We start from the raw sequence: 17,128 nt of genomic DNA, 5'->3' as shown, positions 1-17,128 counted from the left end.
ACTTTTATCTTTCTGCCATACTTTGATTCTTCTTATTCGTTCTGTCTCACATTGAAACTTCTCCAATGCTACAGACTTATACTTAAACTTATAAGTATAATCATATTTACTGAACTTAAGTAAATCATGACGAATAGTCTTCTTGATCTTTTGTGGTGGACTTGACCAGTGCACAAGAATGTGTACTCGATTCCTTAGTCCTTTCCTTATTCACATAAGGAATTAGTCTTAATTTTCCAAGCTGAAAGTTCTCATTCATCATACTATACAACTTGCATGATTCCAAGTTTCGGTCCAATTGAACCTTGGGTGATGAGAATCTTTCTTTATTTTGTAATATTAGACACTACCACAACCAAAAGAATCAAATCCATTTTTCCAATATTGCTATCAATGGAATCTTATAAGCAACAACTTTTCACAAATGCCATTGTAAGGATACTTAAAATAAATAAAATCAAAACCTTTTTCTTTTATTTTAAAACTTTGCGGAAAAACTTATCCTTACAATCCATATGAAAACCTTGTTGTTATCTATTCCTAAGCAATATAAATATCATAACTCTTAAGTAATAGCCCAAAATTCTGATCACCGAACCATGCGATTGAAATCCATCTTCGCGATCAGAATCAACATGTACTTAATAGAGTTAGACAATGGACTTTACCTGAAGTAGAGCCAAACTTATTGACTTTAACATCCTTAGGTAAATTTGGCAGCTTCGTAACCAATGCCCCTTCCTTTGGCAATAGTTACCTATGGACCCTTGATAATGGGACTATCTCAGACTTCGCCTCTCTCTTTACCATTGGGTCAACCGAGTTGACTATGGCCGATCCCTTTCCATTGGGAAGAGAGAGCTTTACTGGATATCCAATGTCATCATTGTCAATGTCCATAGCGTTTTAGGAAGTTGATCTTAGCAAATAGATAAGATCATTAAGGGTCTTGTCTTAGTCTGTTTCATAGGATTCCCAAAAGAACTCACTATGTGACTTAGAAAGTAGTTGAGCCACCAACTTTCTCAAGACTTCGACACCCAACTCTTCCGGCTTGTCAATATGTGACTACATCTCCAAGATGTGATCACACCTAGACCTTGCCTTGCCAATAGGGCTTGAGTGACCTTAAACTTTTTAGGAACTTGTGGGTTAGGGAGAATAATTGGAGGAGGTGAAAGAAGTATGATATCCATGGGACATCATCTTCATTTAGGAAAGCTTGTTTCAAGAGATTTGGGAAGATCATAAATGTCTAGACCAGACATCTTTTTGGGAGATATTCAAGATATTTGATTTAAAGTCCTTAATATGACACCCAATATGAAATATTAAGGCTAGGACCCAACAAACTATTTTATAACTTAGAAGAGGGATGCCGTAATCCAAGCTATAAAATATTTGAAGGTAGGTGAATGACGATTCACCAATTTCCACCATGAAAAACGAAATAATTTATTAGGTTTTAATTGGATTTGAAAGTCCTAGATCTTTGAGATTCATTGAACTGTTCAAAGGCATGTTTCAATCCCGAGTGTGCCCTTCAGGTTTTGTGACTGGGATGCCGAGGATCACAAAACAAGGTGTGAATAACCATGCAAATATACTTGGTACCCTTAATATTTACCCCTTAATCAGTGTGCCGGTTAACCACACACGCCCCACCGATACTATGATAAATATTAAGTTACCCTTTGCCTACCTTGTTAAGTCCAGGTTAGTGTGCCGGTTAACCACACACGCTCCACTAACGACTTAAGCAAAGTGCAAAGTGTAATTTCATGGGTTAGCACCAAATTCACATTTTCCTAAGTAACTAAGATTGGGTATTAATAAGAGTTTAGTTACTTAGTATTTATCATTAATACTTTTAATGAAAGGAGAATTATAGTCCTTGTCCTACCCGTTCGGCTAACGACCCTCCACCAGTCAAGGAAGCGGTGGGTGAGAGTGGACACCCATTAAACTGCCATTTTATAGGCAGTAACCTTATACCCCCCTTATAGACCGGCTTCGTGAATGAGGCCTACTAACGGTAAGACTGACTTTACTCTTATACATATATATAAATATTATTAACTTATAATATTATAAAGTATAAGGGTTGAATTTTAACTTTTAAAATTCTAAGGGCTAACTTGGAATTAAAGTATTCATAAGTGAAAACTTTTCAAATTCCAAAACTTGAGGGCAAGTTTTGAAACTATTCAAAACTAATTAATTCCATAACTTATGAGTTTAAAGTAGTTTTAATTAAAAAAAAAAAAACTCTTCAAGTTCCATAACTTGAGGACAAGTTATGGAAGACTTTAAACTAATTAATAAAAAAAATAACCTTTTTTTTATTGTAACTTATGGAACTAATTAAGGTTACACTTTTTTTTAATTTAATGAAGAGACTCTTCATTTTGTAACCTTTGCCAACTTTTATGAGTTTCATGATTCTTAAATGTGACTTTTCATATAACTTGAGGACAAGTTACAAAAACACACTTTGGAATCAACTCTTAGATTAAAATGGATTGAAAACAACTATTTCACACAAGTTTTCTATTAATCTAAGAACCTCATAAGAACAAGATAATTCAAATCATCAATCTTCAAGAAATTAGCATGAACATACAAACTAATACAAATCTTGAAATTCTGACAATTATCTTAGAAATTGGATTAGCATGAACATTACCATATCAAAAACAAGTTTATAAGTCCAAAAACATCTTAGGGTAATGTTCCTAGTCTAATTCCAGCCAAAACAATCGAATATATGCATCCAACTCGATTTTTCAGCTACTTTTGCAAGTATAACAAGAAAACAAGCCTAGGCTCTGATACCACTGTTGGGCTATGAGCATTCTAACACTCCTAAGTGTACATGCAACCCTAAATACCTTGGATCTATGTTTTTTCTATTATACATACAATTATGAACATCCAAGGTATTATCCTAATCTAGCATACAAAATAATAAATATAACAAGATAGAATACATACCTCTTTGATGTAGAATGTCTTCATGAAGCTTGAGTGCCTAGTGCCCCAAGTGTGACACCTCAAATGGTTCACACAACACCAAATACACTTGGAATAACTTGAGAGAAACTTGAACACTCCTTGAAATCGTCTAGCCCTTACACTCACACATTAGTGCACGATTTCTTGAGCCATGGGATTCTTTTATATGGTGGCTATTAGGGTTACACCATGTAACTCATAACTTTACCCATTCCTTATGCTCCATGGATTTTAACCTCCATGGAGTATACATGGGTCACCCCATGGACTTAGTCCAACATAAGGAATCTTGGATCACAAGCCCACATATATAAGAATGAATGATTTACACAATCAACCCATATATTTAATTAGTCTCCTTTTGATCACTTAATTAATTCCAAATTAATTCTTGATCAATACTAATTAAATAACCTTATTAATATATTAGAACTTATAATATATTAACCAACCTTAAGTGTTACTTCTCTCATTATAGTCTATCCAAATGCATGATGCCATGCAACCCAAATGGACCATGCCGGGTCGGGTCAAGTCTTACCAATTATAGTTATGGACTTAGACATTAATCCAACAGTGGGCTCGGGAGCAAGCCATATACAAGTGGTGGGCCCGATAGGCAAGCCAGAATCATATTGTGGGCTCAGGGGTAATCCAGTTTTTTAGCTATGAACCCAATACATGTTGTTATTTGTATATGTTATATGTTTGTGTGTTGGTACTTTGGGGGAACTCAGTAAGCTTTGTGCTTACAGTTTTGTTTATGGTTTTAGGTTCTTCAGAGGACCGTGGCAAGGCGAAGGCATGATCGTACACACCCTCAGTTGTACAACTAATTGGATCTTGGAAGAATCTGATTTTAAATCATGTTTTGGAAACAATGTTTTTGTAAACACTTTTATTAGTAAATGGGTTGTTTTGAAAGGTTTAAATTGGTTGTGGTTTTTATGGATGTTACATAAACTGAAAAAATTAGAGTGTAACTTAACTTACAGAGGTTCTTCTTGACAAAAGTTAGGAAATTGCATTGGCAGAGCTTCTACTCACTAGCAACTACTACTTCAAGGGTCGTAGGGCTTCGCCGAAGACTAAAACTAAGAGAAAATGGGCTAGAACTAAAAGAAATCGAGAGAGTGTTTGGGAAGTTGTGGGAGAAAGAATGAGGATTGGCCTCCTATTTAAAGTCGTTTTTGGGGTGCACGACATACATGTCGCATATTTTAAGGTGACGTCTCCCCCACCATTTTGTGCCACGTGTCAGGATCTCCGTTGTAACGCCCGTGTTTCTAGGCTAGGCATTAATATTGACATAATAGTCTAGGTTAACCTTTGTAACTCATTTTGGAAGAAATGAAAAGGAATTATGTGAATATTATGTGAATTATGTGTTTTATGCTTAATTACTAAGATTTAATTAATTAAGAATAAAAATGAGCGTCGAAAATAAATATTAGATAAAGACGATATCTATTAAGAAAGTTGTAGTGGTCGTGACAAGGATTACGGATATATAAAGAATACCGAAATCCGAGTTATAACGAAGAAGTTATGATATGTCGAAGTTTCGCGACAAAACCGGCACGGTGCCGAATGACGTAAAAAGTGAGTTTTTGATAAACTACTTTTTAGCCTTGGTGATCTAAATGAAAGTCGTAGTGTTCGTTAAACCGAGAGTATGTATAAAAAGAACGCCCAAATCTGACTTCGTATGAGGAAGTTATGATTTTTCTAAGTTTCAGCTTAGCAGTAGACAACTAAAAACTCGAATTTTAGATCGAGTGATTTTTAGCCGACAAGACCTAAACGAGAATCGAAGGTCTCGTCAATAGTAGTACAACGGTAAAAAGACAGACGAAAACGGACGTCGGATGTAGAAGTTATGAATTTTTAACGGATTTCCTGTCCCGGTCTGTTAAAAATAATAATATAAAAATTAAAGTCAAAATTAGCCGACGAAGTCTAAACGAAAGTTGTAGAGCGTAATTTTACCTACGCGTGCATATAAAGAACGTCAAAAACGGAGCGCGTACGCGAAAGTTATGGATTTTAGAAGATTGGGGCACAATTTTCGAGAATATTCGCATGGATAAGCTTCATCCGGACCAGCCACGTCACCCTCGCTCCGAGCTGACCACGTATCCAAAGCAGCTGCGTCATCCGAGTCATGGCACGTCCGAGGAGCGATGCGTGTCGCACAGGTGTCCGAAGCCGATGACGCGTCCGAAGCGCTGGCACCTCGCATGCGCGCCATCTGTCCGAGCCGCGTGCCTTCGCCTCCTGCTACCTCGTGCCCTCGCTGCTGACTCACTCCTCTCGGTCGACCTTCGGACCTCCCCTATAAATACAAGGCTTGCGAGCCTCCCCGTGTAGTTTTGGAGATTTTGCCCTTTTCACCCCTTTTTCAATATTTTCACTATTTTGACATCCCCCGAAGCCCCGGTATCAATTATAGCACCCGAAACACGTCCCGAAGTTCCCGAGAAGCCCGGAAAATTTATCTTTTTGGTTTCGAAGCCCGACCCTCGCAGAGCCCGGTTTCTCAATACATGAGAAGAATCGTAGAGTGAGAGAGTATATGATGGGTGGTAGTGTGTTCCTGTGGTGGCATAGGTATCTGATATCGATAGTGGTGTGGTATAGTGACTTAGAGACTTTGAGGCAATTCCCGGGACACATACGGATAGGTGTGGAAGGTAGTAGGGGCCCATACTACTAAAAGCACAGGATCCATACGAGGATCGGGAAGGGTCAAAAAGGTTTCTATGGAACTAGGGAATGGTAGATGTTGTGGTATAGCACTAGTGTAATTGTAGTTTTTCTTGTCGCTATCCACCTGTCGGCTATGATTATTCAAAATGAGATCGGTAATCGTTTGGGCCTTAGTGTATGTGGCAGTTTGGGTATGGTTGGTGCAGACCTATGTGAGTTAGTCGATTCAAAGGCCTCGTTGGCCTTGCATAAAGTCGTGTCAGACTGAGTTGCAGGGCTCAAGGAGGAAGTCGCTATGATGGTCGACTCGAGGATTGCAGCCTCAGGTTGAGTGGTCAGACGATGGAAAGGGATGTTACTTTCTGCATTGGGTTGTGTTTTTTTTGCCTCCTGTTCTCGAGGTAGGAAAGAGATCGGATGTGGGTCATTTGATGGTTAAGATAGGAGATGGTGGTCTCCTCATTGGTTCTATTGTAAGAAAGTGAAGTTTAGTTCACAATAAATCATCTCTATGTCGCAGTGAAAGGATGCTTGAGACTCGCTGGTTCTTGTGGTTCGATGGCCAAGGTGGAGGCTATGTCACATGTGGAATACGTATCGCAGGTTCTAGAGATCGGGTGTACCCGGGGAAGCATCAAGTTATTCCTGTCTTAGAATAGGAGAGTTTTACAGATATTCTGAACTTGTCGGAGCTGTCTTTTGAGCATCTGTATGGAAATTCTTGAATTTTTAAGAGGAGAATGAGGTTGTGGGTCAGATAATTTAAGGCTTGGTCATATTGTGGGTGCAGAGTAAGTTGTCGTTAGGCGTGTGTATGTGTGTGTGTTGTTCTCACAATAGAAGGTTGATATGTAAGGAACTTGTTGCGGCCAGTTGTCCTTTTCAGAAGTAATAGGGATTATGATAAGGGAGCGTTAAGTCACTCGAGTTGTGCATCGTATTTAGAGAACATGGTTAGCTCGCAGTATGGGTCGGTTATTTATAACCGAGAATGGGCAGCCATTGCTGTGTCGATCGGTTCCAAAATTTGATAAGAGTATTTTCGCAAGGGTTTTGCTCGGTATGTATGGGGCCATCTGGTTTAGTTTCCGACCGAATTTCAATCATTGGATGTTTCATTTATCAGTATCAGTTAAGAGTATTCGAAGAATTCAAGCTGTATCAACCAAGGGTGCAATTGATGAGTCAACCCTTAGACAAGTTCAACAAATTTTGTATCTTGGTTGCGGCGCAGGCGTTCTCTCGATTTCTTGGTTGTGGGATTTTTGCTCCTAGTGGGTTTGAAATTACAGATGGCCTTAGTTAGTGGAAGATCGGAAGTTGGGGCAACGATGTTCAATATTCAGGAAGGAACATGGTTACACAAGATTCAGTTTTAGCAGGTGGTGTCGACTGGGTTGGCAGCATTTCTGGCCAATTTTGGAATCCCTTCCGAAATTGGAAGTTTTTTCTGATCTTTCGCGCATTGGTGTATTATGGTCAATAGAAGAAAGTATCTAATAACAGTTGAGGTTCGTCACATCATCCGATTTGCTGGTACATCACCTTGTGGGTAAGGTTGCAATTAAGAAGGAATACAATAAGTTGGGGAGCATAGTGTTTCCTCCTAGAGGGTGTGAAAATTTGTTCTTCCAATTTGGAATAAGAGTTCAATTGTCTTTCTAGCGTTGGTTGTGCGTGGTCATGTTTCGTTTGGCGATGCGTAGGTGGCAGTGGATTTGTGTAAGAGTGTGTGTTTCAGAATGGTATGGATCCTATATTTTATGGCAAGTGTTGAGTGATATGTTGACTGGATTCCTACCGATCAGTGGAACGATGGCAGTGTGTCTTTAGGCATGTTGGATGTTGGTCGGGAGTCGTCATGTTTGTGGTCGGATGATGGAAAGAACGGTGAGGATCTGCGAGCTTCTCATCCCAATGGTTGAATGGTGTCACGGTATGTCATGAGCCATCATGGATTTCACTTTTGAGAGTGGGGTCGGCAGTTGTGTAGCAGAGACCCATGTGTTGGTTTGTTAGTCGTGTGGCATAGACAAGCGTTGTGCAGTATAGTGTTGTTACTGGTGGTTCAGTGACCGACAGGTTGAGTATACACGATACTCACTACAACTTTCAAATTAGACTTAGGTATGAATATTATGGCTAGGATATATCTTATCCCGACACGAGTGACGTCTTTTCATAGAATCTTGTGTTGGTAAGTGAGTTGATGTACAACAAACATGAAAGGCCACCTATTATTGTGTGATTACTCGTTCTGCAAGGACGTCGTGACCAATCCACGATATGATGTGAATGAGTTAGTACTTTCGTTGGACGATTACTAAATTTGTTTTGACAAAAGCATAAGACCTAATAACGGGTTTTCGATTCGGTTAGTATTTTGTTACTTGTTTGATGTGACAACCGTCAAATTCTGGTCAAGTCAAAGTCAAATAAAGTCAACAAGTCAAACCGGTCAACTCTACTAACCCTTGTATACTAGGGTTTACGTTATGTAATTATTGTACAACTCGCTATTTTAATAAGAAGTCATCACTTGGAAAGTTCGTATGTGTAGGATTCTTGAACCCTAATCGGCATAAGTGATGTAGCAAAACAATAAAACACTATTACATACCCTTCGGGGGTGTGTAAGACTCTTAAACATGGCTTAACGGGGTTTACGGACCTTGCGTTACAAAGCCAAACACTCAAAAAGGTCACAAAAGAAGTCTCTCCCAATCTCTTTCACTCTATCTCTCCCTACCTCAAATCTCTCCCAAATCTCTCTAAGTATGTCAAATCTCTCCCAAATCTCTCTAAGTATGAGAAATCTCTCCAATAATGTGAAATCTCTCCCAAATCTCTCCAAGTATGTCAAATCTCTCCCAAATCTCTCCCAAATCTCTCCAAGTATGTCAAATCTCTCTAAGTATGTCAAATCTCTCCCAAATCTCTCCAAGTATGTCAAATCTCTCCCAAATCTCTCTCAAAATCTCTCTCAACTTCTTATAATCAGTCGGGGCATCCCGACCCTTAATTTAGTCGAAAACCGCTCGAAAACGGAAGTTTACGCGAAAAACAGCTTTAAGGAGCCGAACCCTCTCAAGGAGCCAAAACCTCTTAAGGAGCCGAACCCTCTTAAGGAGCCAAACCCTCTTAGGAACCGAACCTCCCTTAAGGAACCGAAACCTCTTGAGAACCGAAACCACCTTCCTGAACCGAACCTGCTAAGAGACCGAACTCACCCTTCGGTCCGAGATACTACCTTTGGGTCCGAGATGCGAAGCTGCTCAAGACCGAACCCTACTCTCGGTTCCCATCTACTTTCGGTTCTAATGGCTAGGACCGAACCTCCGACCCTGAACTTCGGATATTCGCCACTTTTACCCGGTTTTCAATATTTTTAGCGTTTTGAGCCCGTTTTTCGTGATTTTAACGCGAGATTTTCACCCAAACTTATATTTTGGCATATAAGACCCCATATTTCCATAATCTAATCACATTTTGAGGGTAATCATTATCTAAGACTAAAAATATAGTGGGTAAGATATGGAGTGGAGTGTTGAATTATCCTTTGGGCAAGGACACAAGTTACCTCACATACCCACTCCAAGACCATCCCCAATTACTATTCCACCATACCTGGTCATTTCATTGTCCTTTTTCCCACTCTTTTCAGCCAAGTGCCTTGACACAAGGATAGAAAGACCCTCATCTCTCCTCCCATTTCACTCACACTTCACCAAGAAGCAAAAACTCATTCTCTCTCACTATCTCTCTCTAATCTCGAAAAGTCCAAGGCTAATCACAAGCTCTTCATCTACTCCTAGTAAGTAATATCACTCCTCACATGATTATTTCTCCGTCTTTCTACTTAAATCATGGATATCTTACACAAACATCATCATATGTGTGTTAGATCTTCGAATCTTCAAGCACCTTCTAAAGTGTTCTTGAGTTGAACACTTCATTTCTTCATCATCCATCTTCTGAAACCAAACAAGGTGAGTTCATACCCCTATCTTTTCACGTTTTTCTTAAGTTTTAAGGGGGGGAATACAAGTTAAAACACCAAGAACACAACTAAACTCATCCAACAGCTTTCATCAGAAAAGTTTAACTCCATTCACGGACTGTTTTAGTCAACTTAAACATTTTAGTTTTCAAAACTGTATTAGGTACAAATAGTTCAGGTTCATACCTTTAAAATGACTACTTGTACATCTCCATACAATTTTTCTACAATTTATGGTGACTTTTACAAAACTGCCTATCATTTCAAGAACAAATCCGGACCAGTATGTGAATATGGACCTTTTTACACAAGTGGGAAGTCACTAAAAATCATAATAAAATTTATGAACAAACTAGACACATTTTCCAAACTCTCAGAATTTACGGATTCTGATTTGGACCTTTGATGACTTTCCTATAAATCTTCCAAGAACAGGAAATAGAAATGTTAACACTAGAAAAATGTTATCAATTTCATTTACACCTTGTAACTTGTTGAGCAAGGTGTATATTATTATGTGCATATATGTGTTATATTATATGTCACTTTGTCTTGGTAAATAGACATACATCAGAAAACAAATGGATTTTTACCTCCACAAGTTTGGAAATTAAATATAATAAACAAAGTTTATATCCATTGCATACAAACATTTTGATAAACTATTGTAAGTATAGTTAATGTTCACTACTACTACCATTACTTGATAAACTATAATAGGTATAGTTTATGATGCACTTACACAACAAGTTCATTACTAGAGGTTTCATTTACACAAAAAGGGTTTTCACTCACTACACATAAATCCGTTAATGACTAAATTGTGAGACATTCGCTTCATGTTACTTTTCAATTAATGCACTATAAGTCCTGTATTGTAACCAGAATCTCTTTGAGGGAGAGCGTGATAGCTGTGTATAGATCTATATTGGGATTGACACCCCACACCTTGTTGTTAGCTACAGTAGGACCTCGAAGTCTACGGGTGACAAATGTCATAACATTTCCGACGCCTGAAGAACGTCGTTTCAGACCATCTAGGTCATAGCATGGTTATAATAACTCACATAAAGTATTAACAACTCATAGGATTTACGGGGATTTCATTAAATCAAACGATTTTATGTCAATTTAAACTTGCATTGTTTTACTATAAGTATGGAAATTACTTGTACATTTTGGTCTTTGGATTTAAGGCTGCAATTCACACTTTAGGGAAAATATTGGATTTTTCTGGAACAAACATTACTTTTAAAAAGGAAAGGTTTTCATCACTACATTCAAAAGCTTATGAACTCACCAACTTAACTGTTGACACTCTTTCAAACTACTTGTATTCTCAGGAAATAAATAAACAGGTAAACAAGCGCTTTTGAGGATGGGACGTTAAGGCGTCAAACATTTCATTTTTGTCAACATAATGTAATTGATTTGGAAACATGTAAACTTATACTATGGTGTAACTTTTTCAATTATATTTATGTTGGTTGTGTTTACTTTGATCACTATTGCAATTGTTGTCATGATACTATACATGAAGTCCTCCACCCCTGGACGTTTCCGCCATCCTTGGTTTGGGGGTGTGACATTTGACGACCACACAGTTCGGACATCAAGTGTTTCCATTTGTCCCGATGTTAGATACAACAAAAGTTGTTGACTTGTTGTTTGTCTTTGATAACTCACTTGATGATTTCGTCGAAGATTTAGTACGAGTGTCTATATCGTATATCTTATAGCAAAGGTTTTATGGTAGATACTGAAAGGAGACAGTGAAGGACGAATACCTTGCACTTGTATTTGATTTGGACCACTTCAACATGTAACACGTAATTTACTAATTTAATTGTACTTTTAATCAGTTTAGATTTTATTAAAATTTAATGTAATGGCATCTTTTGTGACACATATACCCGTGGGGAAGAGTAGTATGGGATTACACCTACATATAGATATTCATTACTTTTAATAAAATCGAGGAGCATCTGCACCCCACCAGCCAAAGAACCAATCAAATACATTCATATACCGTGCATGGGTCTATGTATGCTTTTAAGGTAAAAATAATTATTTTGCAGAAATATTGTTTTTAACCTAGTTATGTTTGCTACGAGTTTTTTAAGGTAATATATATATATATATATATATATATATATATATATATATATATATATATATATATAACAAACTAAGAAAATGTGTATATATAATTTCTCCCTATAAGCACACATAAAACTTAATCCATAATGGAAGACTAACCTCGTCGACGGAAGGATTTTTGGGTCGTTACATAATGGTCGCGTGCCTATAGGCCCACTAAGGTGCTAGTCGTGAGTCTTCGGGCCCGTAGGGGAATGATGGGGAGAGTGGTATGGTACTGTGAGTTTCTCATTCCAAAGTTTAGATGGTGTCATGTTGTATCGTCAACCAACATGTATATGACTTATGAGGGTTGGACCAGGTAGTTATGTGGTTGAGACTATTAGGTCTTGGTTAATTAGTCCTTTTGGCATGGTTTGGGGTGTTTAAGCGTTATAGAAAGACTAATGGAGGCTCAGTGGCCAGCAGGTTTTAGGTCATGTGTTGGTAGATATTGAGTTGTTGGTAACTCATGGAGGCATATCAGAAGTTCCTTGGCCAGTTACTAAATTTGTGGATTCCTATTTGTTTATGAGAATTATTCATTGGGAGTTGGGCTACCAACGATCTAGTACTGGTTCTAGAAATTTTGAATTATGGTGTTTTTTATCGATATCTTGGACGATTTATCAAGTGGTTACACACTTAAGCTAGAATGGGAGTTCAAATTCAACGTGAGAGGTTGGTTCGTCTATTGTTACGCTTGTGGGAGCGGTGGGTTTTGTGTTGACTCGTCAGGAAGTCAAGCGTATAGTTGAGGCCTTCTGGGCATGAGTTTTCGGATATGGTAACATCTGATTTATTATGGTAAGGATGTTTGAGTGCTCGTTTCAGCGTTAGATGGCGGTGTTCCTAGTGAAGAGGACTAGAGCATGAGTATATCAGGAGGATGATCGTCAGTCTTTGAGTATGATTTTTGAGGATCCCGACTGATATATTTCCGCTCTTATGAAGTTATCATTGGGATGAGTTATGGTAGAAATGTTAAAACATCCAAATTTAGTGGTTTCACCAGGAAATTGATCGGATAGTCGGCGGTGAGAGAGGTAGTGTTGCTGGTTGATTAACTTCAAGTGATCGGGTTTGTTTTGATGACTCGTTCTAGGTTCCGAGTGGTATTGCGAACCATTGTGTGGACGCATCGATTTAACTAATGGTTTGGAGGATTTTTCAGGTTTTACGTAAGGGGTTTTTTTTTGAAATTTTAGCCAAAGTGGATTCCGAGGACGAAATCTAGTTTAAGTGGGGGAGAATTCTAACATCCGGTTTTTTGATGTTTCTTTTTCAGAATGTCAGGATTTATTTTGATCAAGAGAAAGGGTCTCAGTCTTTAAGGGATGACGTTTGGACCTTATATGGGTGCGATTTTTGGGTTAAAAGACTTAGGCTTCAGACAAAAAGGTTTAGTTGGGTTGGAAGCTAGATTGGGCTTTGTTAAATCAGGCTTTTCACGACGCGACATATAAGGTGTCACGACGTGATTTATGTTTCAGCCCAAGCCCATGTTTTTTGGGTTTTATTGCGTATTTAAGGAAGTTATTTTCGTGTTTTTGGCCATTTTGCAGCCATCATTACATCAGAGAACCTCTTGAATGTAAACTCTAGCCTCTATATTGCTTCATCTCCATTTCTTTCCAAGTTTTGAGCTTTTGGTGCATTCTTGATTCTTGAAGTTAGAGGAGGTGATTCTTGGTGCTTAGAATCTTTGCTCCAGCTTGGATCCAGCAATCTCACCACTTTTCTGGACATTGGTGAGTATAAAGTTCCTATGTTGATGGTTATTGCTTTAGATCTAGTTTTATATGTTTTTTTTGGTATCTTCTTGGTCTCTTTTTTATGTTCTTGGAGTTTGGAGAACTCCATAACCATATGAACGAATTAAACGACTTCTGAACTTGCTTGGTGATGGAAAAATGGTTGTGCATGCATTTCCTTAGGTCATGCATTAAGTTTTGACACTATAAGTGGAATTTTGGACTTAGGTCTTGAGATTTAGAGTTATTAAGCCCTTGGTTTGGATAAAGTCGGAAACTTTATCTATTAAGTCATTGTGGAGTATCATACCTGAGAATTGGAACCTTTATAGTTAAGGATTAAGAGCTTAATGGGTTGAGATGTCTGGACGAAAATCACAACGCGATTTGTTGAGGGTCGCGACGTGATTTTGGAGTGTTGCCGACGATTTTGTCGTTTAGTGGATCACGGTGCTACTGGTCAAGGGTCACGACGTGCATGCCGTTGACCGTTGACTTTCTGACTTTTTTACTAGTTTGAATTTGGGATCAAACTTGGAGGTTTTGAGATATAGACTGAGTTATGGATTTCAGGTGAGTCTTACCATTATACTGTGTAGGACACTGGGTGTCAATGTATGCTTGGTTGTGTGCTTAGCTAGACTGGTAGGGTCTTGATTGTTGCTTGTATGCTTATATGCTTATTGGGTTTGACCCGTTGGGAAGGGCTCGGATGGTTGGGTTGGACCCACATGGTTGGGTTGAACCTCTTAGGCTGGGCCTGCATGGTTGAGTTAGACTCGTTGGGTTGGGCCCATTATCCTGTGTTGTATGTGGTATATTGGGAAATTCATTAAACTTTGTGCTTACTGTTTTAAGTTTAAATGTTTCAGGTTGTTTTCTGGTAGCAAGAGTAAGAGCACGGTATGATTGCATGGCATCCTTGGATATGTTTTGAGTCTTCTGTAATTTTATTTATTATCTTGATATTCTTATCAGTATTTTGAAACAAATAGTTTTATTGGATCTTTAAGAATGTACTTAGAATGATTATCTCTGAATTAAAACTTTTGTTTGGAAATTTGGGACGTTACATGTTGATTAAGAAGTTGTTCAACTTCCCCACCTTTTATTTTCCAATTGGTATTGCTCATAGGCCACCTTCAAATTATTGGCTTCATTCCTAACACTTCTACGTTGATTAAGAAGTTGTTCAACTTCCCCACCTTTTATTTTAAGTCCTTCCATTATGACTTGAGTTGTTGGTGTAAACGATAAGCACCACGGAGCATTGTATTGTGAAAATGATATGTAACGCAGTCCAAAAAGTACTAGCAGTTTGTACATTATACAAAATTAACATCATTCTAACAAATGAGCCAAGAAATATTAGTTTTTACAAATTCGTATAAAACTCATCCAAAGTTACACATACAACGTTTGCAAAAGCCAAAAAACTCTAAGATTCAACTTTCATAATCTTTATACATAAATCATTATTTATCTACATGTGTCATTCACACCTGTTGGAAAGATGGCAGTTTCCTGTAAGTCTCGTTTAATTTAATTAGTAGAGGGAACTCAGCCTGACTCTGCACAAATAAATAAAAATAGAACTTTTACTGGTTGTAATAATGGTGTCAAGCAAAAAAAGAGTAATGAAACCAACACAAGTTATATGCAATTTTTAAGAACTAAGAAGATAAAATTTTACATATTTGTACCATGTCAAGCTTGTAACGATTGATTGCATTATCAAGTTGGGGTGCTATATACAAGTCTGCCTGCATGTAACCAATAAAAATATAAAATACAAATAAGAATATTCCAACTCATCATTAAATAAAATGGAATCTAATACAAAAATCTCATCTTATTGTACAAAGTATATAAACATACCAGGTAAATTTCATCTCCGGTTGCATATTTTCCAGCATACTTCATTAATAGCTTCTCGAGAGCTGTAGAAGTGGTCACATGATTAGGAATTTGGGAATTTTATTTGATTTAATATGGAATTGAATAAACAAGAAAGATAATTAAATTGTGCAAAAAGTTATTACCTACAAATCCTTTCCTGATATGAAGTTGAGCCCAAGGAAGCTTCTCTTCAGGACCAACAATTTCCCCAATATAATTCTGTTAAAATTTAAGATAATCGTCTACTCAATTATTAAAAAAAAAAAAAAAAAAAAAAAAAAAAAAAAAAAAAAGTGTAGGAATATTCACTAGAATGTTCTACTCACAACTAAAGTCATATTTTGAAGAGGTTGAATGCTGGAAGAAATGATACTTGCAACCTATTGCAATGAATTTAATACATCATATGAGTAATTAATAATAATTTAATATGTAACGCTTTAAAACCTGGTAATTTATTGCTCTTCTTGTAAGATCTTGAGGTAATAAAGAATGCAACGGGTATTTCTCTTCTAGATACTGTAAATGAGAAAGATCAAACATGATATATTAACATAGATTATATGAGAAGGAAGCTAAAGCTTAAAGAAGAATGACAATATAAATGTATAACTTACCAATAAGATGGCATAAGAATCTGAAATTACAATAGTGCCATCGATAAGTGCAGGCACATATCCCATAGGATTCACCTTTAGAAGTTCTGTAATGTAAGGAATAGTAGGTATCATTACATTTAAATGTGATTGTCTTCAAAATTGTATAAAACTTGACATATATTTTCTTACTAAATTTGGAAAGTACCCATTTCAGATTTCGAAGTGTCAAATCCATGTAAGGTTTAGTATTCTCACCTGGATGATTTGTGGAGGTAATATTTATGCAATCATATTTGAGCCCTGCAATTCATACAAGAAACAAACACATACTCAAATGGTGTTAAATTGAATGAGTATTCTTTTCTAATTCCATACAATCAAACTTTGTAGTTCCCAACACGAATAGATTAATCTTGGTATTGACTTATAAACAAAAAATTTGATGATAAAGATCTCTATTGTATCCCTGTTTGTGGGGGAAGTAATATTCAACAGATCTAATTACATATATGTATTTGGAATTTAATGAGTTATAGAAACATAGTGAGGATTAAACGGAGGAGAAACCTTTTAAGTTGAGAGCCAGGCGAACACGACGAGAGCAGGAACTCATGGGGTGCGAATACAGCTTCATCGCCTGATTTCCCTCTTCCATTCCTTCACTGATCGAGCTCTGATTGCTTCGTAGACGACTAGAACCCATTAATCAGTTGAGTTGACTTGATAGTGATTAGGATTTAGGAAGAATTTGTCTGAATGTGCGTTTTCAAAGTCTATCTTCTTCCACTAAAAACTTTGGCTCAATGTTTATGCAAGGAACGTCTTTTTAAATAGAAATTAATGCCAAATATGTTCAAGTTTCATATTAGACCATAAAACAGCCTTTTAGAATTAATTTTTTCTAGAATAACTATTTATTAGTTTTTCTTAATACATTTTAATTTTAAAGACTAGGGCATTAAATTCATTAGATTTTATTATTATTATTATTTTTTTTTAAACGGCAAATCTAA

The 17,128-nt window shown here is 37.2% G+C and overlaps 1 protein-coding gene across 1 annotated transcript; it reads right to left on the bottom strand.

The window, feature by feature from the left end:
* Nucleotides 1–14,971: 14,971 nt before the first annotated feature.
* On the bottom strand, nt 14,972–16,924 carry LOC145156692 (glutathione S-transferase zeta class-like). The gene is made up of 9 exons (XM_079075973.1): nt 16,683–16,924; nt 16,371–16,415; nt 16,134–16,219; nt 15,964–16,035; nt 15,843–15,896; nt 15,660–15,735; nt 15,496–15,557; nt 15,321–15,380; nt 14,972–15,188 (listed from the first exon to the last, which is right to left on the bottom strand). The coding sequence occupies exons 1-9, from the start codon at nt 16,816–16,818 to the stop codon at nt 15,114–15,116; spliced, it is 666 nt and encodes a 221-aa protein (XP_078932099.1). The 5' UTR covers nt 16,819–16,924; the 3' UTR covers nt 14,972–15,113.
* Nucleotides 16,925–17,128: the final 204 nt, after the last annotated feature.

This window comes from Lactuca virosa, chromosome 2 (assembly GCF_052849685.1).
Source record: "Lactuca virosa cultivar CGN04683 chromosome 2, Lactuca_virosa_CGN04683_v6, whole genome shotgun sequence".
Taxonomy (NCBI): domain Eukaryota; kingdom Viridiplantae; phylum Streptophyta; class Magnoliopsida; order Asterales; family Asteraceae; genus Lactuca; species Lactuca virosa.
This window is presented reverse-complemented; position numbering and strand designations above follow the sequence as displayed.

What these genes read in the sequence shown, in the direction of transcription:
- LOC145156692 (XM_079075973.1), bottom strand. Translation starts at nt 16,818, where the DNA reads ATGGGTTCTAGTCGTCTACGAAGCAATCAGAGCTCGATCAGTGAAGGA. An exon ending in TTCAAAATATGACTTTAGTT is followed by an intron (nt 15,736 to 15,842) that starts GTGAGTAGAACA and finishes AAATTTTAACAG; the next exon opens with AATTATATTGGGGAAATTGT. An exon ending in TATCAGGAAAGGATTTGTAG is followed by an intron (nt 15,558 to 15,659) that starts GTAATAACTTTT and finishes CCACTTCTACAG; the next exon opens with CTCTCGAGAAGCTATTAATG.